Below are 17,877 nucleotides of genomic sequence, written 5' to 3' on the forward strand. Positions count from 1 at the left end.
TTTCATATTTATACCATGTTCGACTCTTTTTAAGTAATTATTGAATTTTGACTTCAGTGCATCTTTAATCTTGTTTGCACATTCTACTTTTCACATTTTTTTGTTACATTTCATTGGTACTTCTTGTGTTATTTGATATGTGAGAAAGGTGACCAAAATGATAAATTTTTAACACTTAGTATTTTATTTTTGTTTAAAATTTTACTGACCATTTTCACTATTTGAGATGTGTTTTCTTAAATAATTTTGTTTGATAAAAATATTCTTGCTAATATTCTTTGGCTGACTTTGGCCTCCAGCTAAAAGAATAACCATTTTTCATTTTTGAGTATTTCTGAGTTGCAGGTATAAGAGTCTTAAAATTTTATTTTCATGCTTTTACTTTGTTTCAAATTACAAATAATATAAAGAAGAAGAAGGAATTACTTAATTATATTTAATAATTAATTTATAAAATAAATTTCCCATCTGAAGATATCAAATCAAAATTACTTGATTTATATTGCATCTACATAGTTCAACAAAGTATCTAATGGTGATGGTGCTCTTCAGGATAATAATGATGATATATTTTCTCTCCCATAATAGTTAGAACTGCAGCTGCAAATCCCCACTTAATTTTCCTAGTAAAAAGTATTTCAAGCACTCTCCATTCATTTCTGCTTGATGGAGGATATCTCCAGACCTCGTTTCTGTAAAATAATAATAAAGGAAGAAAGAAAAAAGAATTGTAAGTACTACACTATATTAACATAAGAAAACATGAAATACACAGGCTATTCAGAAAGTAACTTAAGTTTTATAATTAAAAATAAATAAATAAATAAATAAACATTTTTTATAACTTAAATTTGAAAGGCACACTATTCAGCTATTTTTCTAGAGAGCCTTCATATAAATTAAGACACTTATCATAACAGTACACAAGCTTATTGATTCCATTGACATAGAATGTTACCGCTGGAGACTTCAACCATACAAGAATGTCTACATGCAGTGACTCGTCATTGTCGCAGCGCTGTATTGCAAGCCAGGTTTACATGTGTGGAAACTAGTGGGAATCACTAGGAGCACGGTCTGGACTGTGTGGTGGATGACCAAATAACTTTCATACGAAACCATCCAAGAGCCGTCGAGTTTGAATGGCTGTGTGGGGGCGTGCGTTGTCATGAATAAAAAAAACCTTGGAACTCAACTTTCCTCGATACTTGTTTTGTATGGCTCTTCTTAATTTCTTTTAATATTTCACAATATCTCTAACTATTTATTGTTTCACCATGAGAGAAAATGTTCTTCTGGTAGATTGAGGTAATCTACCAGAAGAACACCTTCCCTGTCCCAGAAAACAGTTGACATGGTCTTTCTTGATGACAATGTTTGCAAAACATTTCCTTAGTTTTCTGGGAGAATTTTTGTGATTCCGTTCCATAGACTGTTGTTTTGTCTTGCAAGTCACAAACTTTACCCAAGTCTCGCCTTTTGTTGCAACACAATCAAGAATTGATTCACCATGATCGTGGTATGCCTTGAGAAATGTCAAACCTGATGCTATGCACTGCTTTTTGTAGTCATCTGACAAGAGTTTTGGTATCCATCTGGCACAAAATTTGTGACAGCTTAGATCTTGTGTCACAACACCAAACAACCAAGTTTGTGAAATTTGAGGAAACTCTAGTGAGAGTTCCAAAATTGTGAAGCAACAGTTTTCACAAATCTTTTTGTCAATTTTCTCTACCAGTTCAGCTTGGCCAGCCACTTTGCGCTTCCTGGTAAACATTATTGCAGCCATTTTTAAACATGATGCACTGTTGTCTCAGTCTGGCTTGTTCTTTTTATTTGAAGCTATGTTTTAGTCACTTTATCCCTGGCTGTATTACTTAACCAGCATCAGAAGCAAAATTTTACATTGTGAATCTAATATATCATTTTTCTTTACTGAACAATATTCTAATAAATCTTAACAATAATTGCAAAAGCATGTTCATCCTATTCTAGCACAGACTTAAACTTATGATATTACCAATGTCAATTCTGAAGCAGTTAACTTCTTTCATGATTTCCAAATATATAAAATATTAATAACAAATTTTTAATAACTTAATTTTGCTCCCCATAAATCTATCTTTAATTACATTTTAAATTTCACAGTAATTGGCTCAATTTACTTACGCTGAAAAGAAAACACATCATAAGACAGTATCCTAACCCCATTAAACACTTGACATCATAGAAAAATTAGCAGCAATGAAATTTTACTTATGCAAAGGATAATGAACAAAACACAAAGTACAAGTAAAAATTTTGATGCTTTTTTTCATGAAATTATCTATTTTAAATCTGTTACATAAATATATATTATTTACATTTTCATTTTAATAATTTAGTACCCTTTGTGATGCCATTGCAGATAAATTTCTATGAGAAGCTGGCATGTATATATATGTTATGCATGGGAACACCACAGAAAGTCCATTTAGCTAACCTTTACCTTCAACAGAAACTGAATGACCTATTAGTATTTCTAACTTTAGCAATTCATAGACTTATTTTCAACTTCACCAAAAGTAAAAATTAAGTTAATAAACTCTAATAAAATATTACAATAAATAATTCATTATTAAACACATTTCCATGAGTTCTTCTTATCATTATTCATTTATTGGAATTCAAGGTGAAATGGAAGATAGATTATATCAATAAGTTTCTTGATTATATTTGCCTAGTTGAATCCAGCAAAGCATATGAAAGTTATCTTCCTATAGGAAAGAAGATCACTCATATTTATGCTACACAAGGGGAAAAACAAAACAAAACAAACAAACAAAAAAAAAAAAAAAAAAAACATGAAACTATCCAGCCGGTTTGGTGTCCTTTTAGCCACAAGGGAAAAATCCAGAATCCTTTTATCCAGAATTTTCTTCCACAGAAGGGGAAATTGAGGCAGGTTGCTATAAATAAACGCTCCCCACTTAGCCACTCCCCACCTAGCCAAGACCATACAACTTTGACCCCCTTATTCCAGCTTTAACTTTTTCTTAAGCCCGATGTCTTAAACTGGCTTAAATTTGCCGACCATTTGCCAAATTAGCATACTTATTAATAGCACTAACTTTCACAGAGCAGACTACTTAATGCTTTTTTTTTTTTTTTTTTTCTTTTTTTCAGTTTGATCATATTTTAAACGAACTTACTCAGTAGACAATACAATTTATTTTGATTTGATTGTGATTTGATTTGAACTAAGTACTGAAATAAACTTGAATTGGAAAGACTAAAAATGTTCTTAGTAATTCTGATTTAAAAAAAAATCCAGACAAATTAAGTTAAAACTAAAATGCAGAGATTTATAAATAACTACTTTACTAATTAGTTTATTCAGCTAGATTGATGTTTCTGTCTTCGACATACTATTTAAAAGAACGGTAAGACAACAGTAAAGTTTTCATATTTTATCCTTGGAAGACGGCACTTTCATTTTAACCCTTTGCGCTCGAGGCACTTTTCTGTCAGGTGAACCAGCAACTTGAGAGTAATCAGCCACTCCCGCTTATATCATGAGTTCCTTAGTGTTAACTTAAAATAATTTTAGACACAATAAAACACTTTAAACTCGTATATTTTAACATTATACATATTTTTTTAACTTAACGAAACATATGTATTAAACATTACATTCTAAAATTTTGCTTTGTATGATATTTTACAAAACAATCTCTAATATGCATCCTTGGCTTGTCGGGGCATATGTCACAGTAGTATACAGTTTGTCACCTTTGGGACGTTCTTTGGGAGCAAACCTTGCAATCTTTTCTTGCCCCATCAAAATAATATGCAGCTTCCGATTTAGTCGGATCGCTTCAGAAATGCTGTGTGAAGTAGAAGCTGTGCTGGGTTGTTTTGTCGAAAGTCTCCTCTCAGTTGATCCAGTAAAGTTTTCAAATATTGTAGGTTCTCTGCTTCTTTACTGATTTATAAAGAATGTATGAATTGATGGAGCAGATCTCCAACACCCCCCCCCCACAAAAAAAGTGTTCACCACCATTTTACGGATTTTCTTAAAAAACAATATGTCGAAGCCAGTTGGTCAGCTCGATCAACAACGCTCATAAATTTGATGTAATTTACAATAACATTGGCCTTTTTTATAACAACTTCAATACCGCCTCGTAGAGTTCTTCTTACAGGAGTTATTCCCGCATTATTCCAAGTGGTCAAAGCCGTCACAATCCTCTTGTCCTTCCACGCAAGAACCAAAATATTACCTTTACGATATGCACATGTGGTTCGATTCTCAAATTTTGGCTTTCGTATTTCACATGGCAGGTGCTTTCTATTTGTCATGATCGTCCTAGTTAAGTGGCACTTTTGTTTGCGTAATTCTTCCGCCAATACGTAACTCGTATAATAACGGTCCGTGAACATGTGGTGTCCCTGAACACCGGGAATTTTTATCCTGTATCATTTTGTATAGATGTAGCTGTATTCTGATTGATACCGGTAGATCGAGTCTTATCAAAGTCTCTGTTGTTAGAGATCCATAATACGACAGAAGAGCACAAATGAAGCCGGTATTTGAATCTGCGAGCATATAAACCCATTTTGTAGGTTTCATTGGATTGTACGCAATAAATGATATGCGGCCTTTGAATTTGATAGTCGACTCATCCACACAAATCTGCTCTCCGGGTACAAAATAATTCAAGAACCTTTCATTTATATACTCGAGGAAACCAGATACTAACTGCAAACGGGTTCTAGGGTTTGTGTTTTCTGAGGGTATTGTCTTGAGGTGAAGTCTCCAAAATATTTGACAAAATCGATCTCTCATAAACATGTCTGAGTAAAACGGAATATAACTAGTATCATTTTTCGACCAGTATTCTTGTATGTTTGCCAGTGGCATTGTCCCCATATTTATGATTGCCCCAATAAACGCCCAAAATTCGGTAACTGTTACATCGTACCATGATCGCCATATAGAACGGGATGATAAGTTCTTCCCTTCCACCTTCCTTGCAGGTTATTGTTAGTTTCCTGCACTATGTCAGTAACTAATTCCTCGGTGAAAAATAATTTGAAAAAAATCTATTGGTTCTTTTATGTGTGCAAATACGTGCGGTCCTACTTGTCTTTCACCGGATACAAATGGTATTTTTCTGGGGATTTCTTCGGATTCTGTGCACACTGTCCATTCAGGTTCAGTCTCTTCTGTACAATTACTTTGGCTCCAGATTCAGTATCGATTATTCGGTTTTTTCGTCTTCTTGCTCCTCTAACGTCGTCACTATCTTTATCACTTCCGTCTTCGTTCTCATGGGTATAATTTTGTTCATTATTGCCGAAAATTTAAACTCATCTTCACTAGAAGTAACTTTTTCGTCGTGTTCCATACTTATTGGGCTCAGTAACTTTGAAAGAAATACTGCGATCGGCAAGATGGTTGAGTTCGAACTGATGTCGAAGACAGAAGACTACCCGCGGTCGCAAGTATTTTTGAGATAAGACATTTAATCACATAAGCATTGCAAAGACAACCTTTATTTGAGATAAGACATCTTTATAGCTATTCAGACACCTCATAATATGATCTACAAAAGGCCAAGTAGATCTCTCAAGTGATATTCCTTAGGTCAAACACAAATAAACACATCGATTCGAATGGTGCCTCTCAGGCACCGCTCGAGTTATCGCATCACATGCAGTGGTGCCTGAGAGGCACCGCTCAAGTGCAAAGGGTTAATTTACAATTATTTAATTAAATTAAATTTCATAGCAGAAAATATAAAAGTTTCACTGATATGTGTTATGACTTCTAATTGTTATTTAAAAAGGAAATCAATCAACAAGCTTAACAACTAAGGCAAATGGCTGCATTCTGACCTTTTAGCTCAATCTCATATTTGTTATTCCAGCGTTAGGCACAGATATTGCAATCAGCATTAATGAATAGCTAAAGCTTTGACAGTGAAAAAAATTTAAAAAAAGATTTCTAAAACTAAACTTTGGAAGATTGATTCGAAAATTGGTACTTACGTATTAATGCAACCAGGCCAAAATTCGCATAAATCGCCAAATTTGGCGACCCTACTTACGGCAATCCTACGTGTTATACGTAGTTTTGTAAAAAGAATTTATTTGTAAAAAGAAAAAATAACACTGGGCGTGTACTACCACAGCAATGGGTTTTCGGCGGAATTTGCGGAGAAAAGAAAGAGACTTTTTTGGTTACTGTACCTAACAGAAGCGCCGTTACCCTCATGGAAAAAATTTGCGAAAATATCAAGGAAGGAAGCATCATTTATTCAGATTGCTGGAAAGGATACAATACAAGTGAGTTCGAAAATGCTGGATTTCTGCATGGAACTGTTAATCACAAATATAACTTTGTGGATCCCAACACGGGCGTTCACACACAACATGTAGAGCGCATGTGGGGCTCAGCCAAATGGCGCAACAAAAAACAGAGAGGAACAGCCCGTCATCATCTTGACTCATACCTTATCGAATTTATATGGCGCCAAGCTCAAGCTGTTAATGGCGAAGATGGTTTTCAATCAGTGCTAAAAGCAATAGCCAAAAGATTTCCGCCGAAAATATAACTCTGCAACTTATTCAAATTCGAAACCGGAAGGGTTTAATTGCTATTTTATATTTTAAAACAAAATAATATAAAAAACTGTATTAAAAATTATCTGTAATTAATAAATGTACATTTTCTTTCTATTCATACTTTTTTACTCAAACTTACAAATCGCGCCAACCTGGTTGCGATAATACGTAAGTAATGCAATTTATCTCGGGAAAAAGAAATTATATATAAAATGTAAGCATATGTATATATATATATATATTTTTACATTGCGCCAAAAATAAAAAAGGGGGGAAGTTCTATATCTCCTGTTCTACTGGCCTGATTGACGAAATTCAATTTGCATTTCTCATGTCTCGAAAGTACGAGGGCTATCCAGAAAGTAGATTACGTTTTGGAATAAAAAAATAAACAAAGTATAGGAAACAAATTTTATTATATACAGATGAAAGCCACACTCAAATACTACTTTTCTACATAGTCACCATACAAATTAAGGCATTTATCGTAGCGATGTACGAGCTTGGAAATTCCTTCGTCGAAAAATTCGGCCGCCTGCGCCTTCAACCACTTCGTTACCTCTTCTTGCAGCTGTGCGTCGTCATCAAAACGCATTGATTGCAATTTCGTTTCACAGTTCACATGTTTCACCCATGTTTCGTCACCAGTAACGATGCGATCGAGTAAAGAGTCACCATCCTTATGGTAAGCGTCCAAAAAGTTCAACGCTGCAGCCATTCGCTGATTTTTGTGGTCCTCTGTCAAGATTTTTGGAATCCATCTTGCACAAAACTTGTGGTAACCAAGCTTTTCGCTGATGATTTCGTGCAACAAACTTCGCGAAATTTGTGGAAAACTCAAAGAAAGTTCCGTTATTGTGAAATTTCGATTTTCACGGACTTTAAGCATCGACTTTTTCGAGAAGTTCGGCGGTCACTATGCTGGGTCTCCCACTTCGATCTTCGTCGTGAACATTGGTTCGGCCATTTTGAAATCTTATGACCCACTGACGCACTCCACCTTCAGTGATAATGTTGTCCCCATACACTTCACGAAGCTGCCGATAGATTTCTATCGGTTTACAGTTTTTTGCAGTCAGAAACCTTATTACTGAGCGCACCTCGCAGCTCGCGGGATTTTCAATTAACGCAGACATTTCAAACCGTCACAGTATCTGAACGGAGCACAGCACGAACCTCTCACTAGCACGGCTAGATGCAGACTGAGCTGCGCAACGCTCTGACCCCAAGATGGCCGCGCTAGCCCCGCCCCTAGCGGACACAGACGGAAACGTAATCTACTTCCTGGATGGCCCTCGTATATTATTACTTCGTATATTATTCGTTGCGGGGTGGTTGGCACTAAAAAAGGGGTTTTCAATTAAATTTCGCCAGTTCGTATCATTCCTTTGTAAATTCTCTAGTTTTCATTTCCAGTAATCAATCATTTCAGAAATAGATCAATTTCATTGCATTCCGGAAGCGAATCACATAACCTAATGCGTTGCATAAAATGAATTTCCTTACACTAATAAAGGATCCATAAATTGAGTTTCTTAAGATTTACGTACTTACGCTGTGCTATGATGATCTGAATTGATAATGGCTTTGATATAGCTCTCATCAACTCTGACTGGACAGCCACATCACTATATATATATACACTGGTTATCATAAATTAAGGAAAAAATCACAAAAATAGCAATAAAACCCTCAAAAATAAGCCAAACTGTGTAAAATTTGAATATGTTGCCAAGTAAGAGTAGCTGAGTAAAACTCCAATATGCAAATTAGTGGCGCTGCACTCAGAATATGTCATCTGCAAGGAGCATAAAAGTCCATGTTTGAGAGCAAGCCTACATATTTCACTCTGATAGTGACATCAGTAATCTGAGATAGCCAATTCGTAACAATGATCTACAGGCATCATTTGCCTGCAAAACTATGACAGAAAGCCATTGGGAGACTAGAAACAGGACAAAGTCAAACAGAAGTGGCCAGATGGCTAAATGTGAGTCCTTCTGTGGTTCATAGACTTTGGAGGCAATTTCAGATCACAGATTCGGTACCTAGGAGGTTCAGCCAAGGATGGCCAACTGCTTCAATGACTGATATTTGACATTATGTGAACTCAGGAATAGAACCGCTACTTCGACTCTTCTTAGATCCTCCCTTGCAGCAGCCACCGTAAGGTTGGTGTCAACGTCAACTGTGCGTAGAAGGCTTCACGAAGGTGGTCTGTATGCGAGGCAAACAACCATTTGCGTGCTGCTCAAGTCACGCCATAGGAAGGACATTGGGTGGACGCACAGACCTACATGTTTTTCCAAGGGAAACCATCAATGCTCATGTTTATAGAGATGACATCCTTGATGCTCATGTGTGTCCATATGCCTGGGCAATAGGTGATGCTTTCCTATTAAAGGATGACAATGCAAGACCACACAGGGCTTGCATCGTATATGATTTTCTTCGGACGGTTTCACAGCAAAACACTAAATACAGCCCATAGATTGCCCTCAGAGCTCAACACATTAAAGATAGACTTGACGATAACTCTCGTGATGCACTGACGATAAACTCACGATGCACTGCTACTCTGCATACTGTCAGGGTTTATATAGCTTTTGACCTGCCTTCGAGAACATTCTGAGGCAAACCGGTGAGAATTTGTTCTAGAATGTTTGTACTCCATCTATGGCATATCGCCAATTTTGTCATCAAATGGGTGATTTCATGCTAAATCTGGCAACTCTCCTTCCTTTGCAATATTCTCGCAACCATAAAGCCGCTTTGTGGGGAAGCTATCTTGCTGCGGGTGGGCATTTCATAACAATATTTAATATGCTATCCTCTTCAAAAGTACTTTTGGTACTCCTTTCTTATTATAGCCGATGTTTTTTTCAGCTTCAAGTTCATATTTATCTCTTACAAACACTGGCTGCCATGTTTTCACAATTGTTTTTAATATGGCATCAAAAATATTTCCTTCTGCCAAGGTACTTTCACCCCGCACCACACTGATTTTTATTCCACCACTTACAGAATGCAACAGTCTTTCAACATTTTGTGTACAAGCAGCTGTTGCTGGATCAACCAAATGAAAATTATGGGTCACAGTAAAATGCCTCCAACTTGTTCTTTCCAGATCTTTTATTTTATGAGCTTGTTAATAGTCTGAATAAATTGTGTATCTCTCTCATATATGGTCAACAATTTTCCCTATGAGTTGCCTCCCTATTTGTAATGCAAATAAGAATTCACCAGTTTCTCAGCATAACCTATCTAGGTATCTAGTATTGTGGAAGAATTTTCCAAGTAATATGTTTACTTGTCTTACATATTTTCAAAAGTATTCCAGTAAATAGCTATATTTTTGCAAAGGCTGAATTGCTTCTCTTACTACTTAACTGAAGCCAATTCTGCCCAGCAGTAAATAAATTGCTGTATTGTTATAAATTTCTGAAACCACTGAACAAGCTGTTAAAATATAAGCTTTTCCTTGAAAATTCTGCATTTCAAATGTTTCCACTGATATGTAATTTTATTTAATGGTCATTTATGAATAAACTGTGAAATAAAATGTGTCGTTCTTGAAAGAAAGATATAGTATTTTCTTGTCCTCTTGGTACAAGAAACATTTTAAATATTTTTTAAAAATTTGTTTTGAAAAGGGCAAATATGTTAACATGTGGAATACTCACAGCTCTCCTCATGACAACATAATTATGAGTGATTACAAATTATTAATATTTATACAAAAAAAAAAATACAATAGCACTTGGTTTACTCGGACATCTTTTTACATGCAAACTATAAACTATCATAATCAGGAATGCCAGCTATTTAAGGATGACTTGCATCAGTAATCTTGGTGCAGTTTAAAAACAGATCGAATAATAAGGAAGCAGTACAACTTGTTATTCATTAAAAGCACAAAGAGAATTTGGGTTACATGACAAAAGTGTGAGGGTTCTTCTGCAAAGAGCTTCGGTTGATCTTTGAATTATGGTAACTTAATGATTTTTTGGTGAAAATTTGGCGATCAACTCTGCTACAGCAACCCTCTATTTTTTTTTCGCCGCCATTTTGTCTTCATGAAGTAAAGACATGTTTCTTTACTTTTTATTTACTGAACAATTTTTCCAACAATCTACTAGCCAAATTACACTTATACTAGAAATTTTATCTAACAAAACTGCTTAATCATGACAAATATTCACTGCAAAATTGGGAAAAAGTGCACAATCGCAAACTCCTTGCGCGTTTTTCACAATAACACATACAAATAAACCATGTACACGTCGACTTATTTTTACTTAAAAAAACATCCCAGAATTGCAGAAAAATGGCATTGCGCACACTCTTCACTATATCCATGTACACTGCTTTTTTCTCATAAATTAGAAAAATTTCACGAAAATGCATGACAATTTTCTGAATCTTTAAACCCGGTAAAAAGAACATATATGAAATTACCTTATCGTGAAAAAGTATATACCTTTCCAAATATGAACATTTCCACGTATAAAATAAATAAAATATCCAAAAACTTTTACCTCTAAATTATCTATTATATTATAAACGTCACCAACGAATTTATACCGCAAACATTACAAATACTTAGTGTCAAATATTTAAATTATTTCCATGCACGTTTACTTTAACTAAAACGTATACCAAATTCCTACAAACATAAAATTCACAAAATAACTATCATTTAATTAAAATATCACTAAAACATGTACACGTCAACTTATTTTTACTTAAAAAAAATCCCAGAATTGCACAAAAATGGCATTGCGCACACTCTTCACTATATCCATGTACACTGCTTTTTTCTCATAAATTAGAAAAATTTCACGAAAATGCATGAAAATACTCAACGTATACTACTCAAACATATTCCAAAATACTACAAACATATAACTCACAAAATCACGATCATTAAATTAAAATATAATTCAATTAAAAAACACTACTTCAAATATAAATAAGCACATACATTAAATTAATAAAAATTAGATTGCAATCCTAATTACTTTAAACTAAATCATTGCTAATAACAATTTTCAAATAATACCATTTTAATTTATTTACTCCTTACATTTAGAGCAATGCATAAAAATAATATCGTCAAATGATTAAAAATACTAACTTACCTAATCTTCTTCAGAATTTTCATTACGTCGCTGCAGTACTACTGCTAATTTCTAAATCCTAAATCCAGTAGTCAACTGGAAGTCTATTCACCAAGTAATAAGAAATTAATAAAATTTCACCTTTACTCAAACTACTTTCAGCAAACCACGTACCCTTCCTTACACTCCTTTTCACAAAATGTCCATTTTCACCATATTTCTTGCCCCGCCATTTAAATTTGTAATATCCTTCCTTTCACACAATCTCAACTTATTATTATTATCAGATAAACACATTAAAAATTTACAATTCACTTTACATAGTGCCATGCAATCCGAAAATTAATCAACACTATTTCACACAACACACAATGAAGCTTTTCCAAATTAACCCCTTTTCCGATTAAAGAACTGTAATTCGTCCATTAATGTCACGTTTCACACAACACAGAATATAGCTAAATACGAAATTTCCAGATTTCCCCCCTTTTCCGATTAAACAACTGTAATTCGTCCATTAATGTCACATGACACATCTCATGATCTGTCATTTCCATCACACAAAATAATGCGTAATCGGAAGAGTGCTTCTCACATTATTACCAAAGTCCTAGGTAGTAACCTTTATCGCCTCCAAAATGTCGCCAAACTACCAGTTACCATATTCCAAAGATCAGCCGAAAAATTTCATGAAAATGCATGAAAATTTTGTGAATCTTTAAACCCGGTAAAAAGAACATATATGAAATTACCTGATTGCGGAAAAGTATATACCCTTTCCAAAGATTAACATTTCCACGTATAAAATAAATAAAATATCCAAAAACTTTTACCTCTAAATTATCTATTATATTATAAATGTCACCAACGAATTCATACCGCAAACATTACAAATGGTTACAAATACTTAGTGTCAAACATTTAAATTATTTCCATGCACGTTTACTTACACTGAAACGTATACCAAATTCCTACAAACATAAAATTCACAAAATAACTATCATTTAATTAAAATATCACTAAACCATGTACACGTCGACTTATTTTTACTTAAAAAAACATCCCAGAATTGCACAAAAATGGCATTGTGCACACTCTTCACTATATCCATGTACACTGCTTTTTTCTCATAAATTAGAAAAGTTTCACGAAAATGCATGACAATTTTCTGAATCTTTAAATCCAGTAAAAAGAACATATATGAAATTACCTTATCGCAAAAAAATATATACCCTTTCCAAAGATGAACATTTCAACATATAAAATAAATAAAATATTCAAAAACTTTTACCTCTAAATTATCTATTATATTATAAACGTCACCAACGAATTCATATCGCAAACATTACAAATGGTTACAAATACTTAGTGTCAAATATTTAAATTATTTCCATGCACATTTACTTCCACTCAAATGTATACCAAATTCCTACAGACATATAATTCACAAAATAACTATCATTTAATTAAAATATAATTAAATTCAAAAACACTACTTAAAATACAAATAAGCACATACATTAAATTAATAAAAATTAGCTTACAATCCTAATTACTTTAAACTAAATCATTGCTAATAAAAATTTTCCAATAATACCATATTACTTTATTTACTCCATACATTTAGAACAATGCATAAAAATAATATCCTCAAATAATTAAAAATACTAACTTACCTAATCTTCTTCAGAATCTTGATTACGTGGCCGATAAACTTTTCTTATTTCCTCCGCTAAATAAAAAGCAAGCGTATGTGCGCCTGTTTCAGGATCTTTAAAATCATACTTATAGTTCACAACAAGGTACCAGGTAAAATAAATAACTTAATAAAACATCTTTACTTCTATCTCGCACAACCTTAAAAAAACACTTATTACTACCCTTTTCAATCCCACTAAACATCCATTTGAAATTCACTTTAGTTAGGGCCATCGGATTCAAAAATTAACCAACACTGTTTCACACAACACAGAATAAAGCTAAATACAAAATTTCTAATTTTTTCCAGATTTCCCCCCTTTTCCGATTAAAGAACCGTAATTCGTCCATTAATGTCACATGTCATATCTCATGATCTCTCATTTCCCTCACACAAATAATGCGTAATCGGAACTGAGTACTTCTCACATTATTACCAAAGTCCTAGGTAGTAACCTTTATCGCCTCCAAAATGTCGCCAAACTACCAGTTACCATATTCCAAAGATCAGCTGAATAAAGTACATGTTAGTATTATTATTGAAATATATTTCTAATTAATTCTATTATTATAAAAGTTTTAAAAATCCTGTATACTTATATTTAGAATATTTTGCTTTTTTTTTCAGATTTTTATGGCCCTGAATATGGACCTCCCTTTTTTTTGAAACACCTATGCTATTAAGTAAATTGCTAGAGACATAGTACTTAAAGCAGGGTTCTCAACCAGTGATACGCAAGAGAAGAATAGAAGGTACACAAAGAAGCAATGTATTTTTAACTATTAAGTTCAAAAATTAACATCCTGACTGAGTTTTTTCTCTAACACTCGTAAATTTATGCGATCTGAGCTTTGTTCAAGAGTGGTGGTGGTAGTAGTACATTGTAGTAGTCAGTTTTTGTTTAAATGGTATGCGTTAGTCAAAAGGTTGAGAACAGCTGCCCTAAAGGATATCATTTTTAATTGGGTTTAAAATTTCCGTGAATAGATCTTGCCATAATCTTCACACTGAAATAGGTACTCGGGTGGGGATACTCAGATAACGGGTACTTGACAAGGTAAATTTTCCTTGTGAAGAACACTATTTTATATTTTTTCTTTAAGAGACCACCTATTTGATTCTTTGGACTGGTATGAGCACCATTTGTCAAATTAACGAAATTTGTGCACTGATTAGCAGTCTCATGCACCTAATACCAACATATTTCTCCCCTTTTTTTTAACAGAAGGAAAAGAATGTTCAAATACATATTTATCAAGGTAAAACTACTGATCAACCCTTCATGGATCTTACTGATACAAAATATCCAAATCACAAAGGGAACGATTAAATATTCACAATGGAAATACATATTGAATACCCAGAAATGTATTTTTTAAAAAATCAAACAATACATTCTGCACAAAATATGAAATTAAAAATAACAAACCGTAGCCAAGGGTCTGAGAACCCATGCTGGGCAAGCATTCGTTTTGTTTTCATAAGCTGGGGAATATCCTCTACTTTGTATATTCTATAATCGGGAACTTCGGGTGGGCCATGATGTCCGCCACCCATGTTTATGCTAGTAAATATGATCTAATGCTACAGAACAATCTTACTATTTCTTAAATGACCGGACAGAGCAGTTATCCTTTTCGTAGAGGACAACATAAACAATTGTTCTAGGTGTTGCCAAATAGAATTTAAAAGTTCTGCATTACATAGCTTTAATTAATTGCGCAGAAAAATCTAAAATCTACAAGCGTCTAGCCCCTCAGACGCTAGTTTCCTCCTGGTTCCTCCCTGAACATCTGCGCAGGTTACTGCGCGTGTCGTCATTTTCCTGAAGGCGCCTCGTATTTACTGTTATTTACTCTGCTCTTTGACTGCTGTGGTAGCGTGTGATCGCTGATACAGTTCTCTTTTTTTATTTTGCTTCGATTATTATATCTTCTGCACAAAATCAAGAAAAACTGCCCATTTCAGGGCCAAATACTTCTGTTTCCTCAGAAGGTGTTTTTGATTCTAAATCGAATCAAAATCAGGAAGGAATAACTGTGTGCGATAATTCCAATTGTGGTATGTCTGATAATTCTGATTGTGTTGGGAGTGATATGGTTCATTGTGCAAATGATTTTAGTATAGCTGAGAGTAATTTTGTTTGCTGTGATTGCTTAAAACTTTCAACTATAGATACAATTTGAAACGCCATGCATATAAATTTCATTACAATAATACTACATTAATTGAGTCTCTGAAAACTAAGTTCTAATAGTATGGTTGATTGTGCAAATAATTTTAGTGTGGCTGAGAATAATTTTGTATGCTCTGATTGCTTAAAAACATACCAAAATAAATGCAGTTTGAAACGCCATACCAACACATTACACTCTAATAATACTACATTATTTATTCTATAAAAAGTGGTCGATCACCAAGCTACAAATGTGAGGACTGCTATCTGAAATTTAGTGACCTAAAAAATTGGAAATATCATCAAAATAAAATTCATACTTCTAACAGGTAATTATGTGTGTCCTGTATGTTATGCTAATTTTGAAAAGAGAGAAATAATATTTCATTTCAATAATGTTCATGATATTGATTTGAATCATACTGAGCTGGAATTTAATTCATTTGGTGATTTTTTGGCATAGAAGGCAGAAATTGAAAATAATACGAAGTCAAAATTTCTTATGGAGTAAGCATATTTAATATACATGGTGTAATGCCACTGTTCAGGAAATTTTATATCAGAAAGTAAAGGTTTGCGTCACTTAAAAATCCTTGATAGCAATAAAATAAATGCATATTGCCCAGCTGAATTAAAAGTAACAGAACATACAGATGGCAAATGTGTAGTGTCATATCAGAAATATATGGCCCACCAGCGGCCGAGCGGTAAAGTCGCTGAACACTGGTAGTTCGGTCCGAGGTTCGAATCCCGCGAACGAACTGGCTGCATGGGCGTTTTCATGGTTTTCCCCATGCGTAACGTGTATACGAACCAGTTTCCCTTAGAAAGTGCGGTAAAATCCTAGTATACGGTGCAGCCTTGGCGCAACTTTGAAAATTATCGCCAACACCAAAAATGATCCAAAGAACGTCTATATATATACTATACACACATACTATATATACTATATACATAGTATATACTATGTTTAACTGTATATTTTCTTTGAATGACCTGTTAACTACTCATCGTATATGTCCCGTTTTTACTGCTCATCATAAAGTCACCAAAAGTAGCCAAATTCCGTGTGCACCGGATACTAGGATTAAACCGAAAGTGCTCCACGAAAGCATCCCTCCCCTTAGGCAGATAGCCCTCAAGGCTTTGCCATAATCTCACGCACACACACATATCAGAAAATACATATTGGGCATCGGAATGATTTAGGTCACTTATTTTTAACAACAGATGAAATAAAAAATATTGCAGCAAAGATAGCAGCAAAAATTTCCCTGGATAATATTTTAGATGAAATTAGAAATTCTCTATGAGATGCTGGGCTTGAGAAGGTTCATTTACTTACAAAACAAGATTTACATAACATCAAAAAATCTTTCAATTTGTCTTCTAATTCTGTTAAACATGAAAATGATTAGGTTTGTGTAGATACGTGGGTACCTGAAATGCAAAATTCTGAACATCCATGCATTTCATTTTATAAAACCCAAGGATCAACATAGCATGAGTGAATATTGTACACAATATTCATTTCTAAAAGGAAATAATTTTGTTTTGATAATGATGACAGAAGCACAAAGAGAGATACTGAAAAAATTTAGTTCTGACTTGTATATGTATTGATGGTACACATGGGGTGAATGCATACAGATTTGAACTCGTAACTTTACTTACAATAGATGATTTGTGCCAAGGATTCCCGTGTGCATTTTTAATTTCTAATCCATGTGATCAGCCAGTGCTATCATTTTTTTTTTTTTCATGTATTAAAGAAAATGTTGGGCAAATACAACCACAAATATTTATGTCTGAAATGGGTTCACTACAGAAACGTCTTTTTTGTGCATGGCATATTGATAGAGCCTGGACACACAATTTAAAAAAAAAAAAGAAAATCAATGGTGTTGAAAAACAGGCAAAAACATATAAAATTATTAGATCTCTCTTAGAAGAACAAGACATTCATACTTTTCATACACTGACAGAAGCAGCAATAAAATTACTTAAAGAAGATCCTGACACTATTGAATTTGTAAATTACTTTGAAACGTATTATTTATAAAATACATCTAGCTGGGCATACTGTTATAGACTTCACAGTGGTGTTAACACAAACATGCACATCGAATGAATTCACCGAACATTAAAATATATTTATCTTCATGGAAAAAATGTTAAGAAATTGGATAACACTATACATGGTATTATGAGATTTGTAAGAGATAAAATGATTAACTGCTTAATTACAGCAAATAAAGTTAAATTAACAAGTA

At 33.8% G+C, this 17,877-nt stretch overlaps 1 protein-coding gene across 1 annotated transcript; it reads right to left on the reverse strand.

Moving 5' to 3' along the window:
- Window positions 1–348: 348 nt before the first annotated feature.
- ND-B12 (NADH dehydrogenase [ubiquinone] 1 beta subcomplex subunit 3) lies at window positions 349–15,196 on the reverse strand. The gene is made up of 2 exons (XM_085815218.1): window positions 14,858–15,196; window positions 349–692 (listed from the first exon to the last, which is right to left on the reverse strand). Exons 1-2 carry the CDS (start codon window positions 14,983–14,985, stop codon window positions 530–532), a joined length of 291 nt encoding a protein of 96 aa, XP_085671344.1. The 5' UTR covers window positions 14,986–15,196; the 3' UTR covers window positions 349–529.
- Between the last annotated feature and the right edge of the window lie 2,681 nt (window positions 15,197–17,877).

The sequence above is a fragment of the Stegodyphus dumicola genome, chromosome 4 (assembly GCF_044657685.1).
Source record: "Stegodyphus dumicola isolate Sdum_Otavi_A_Nest chromosome 4, ASM4465768v1".
Lineage (NCBI taxonomy): Eukaryota > Metazoa > Arthropoda > Arachnida > Araneae > Eresidae > Stegodyphus > Stegodyphus dumicola.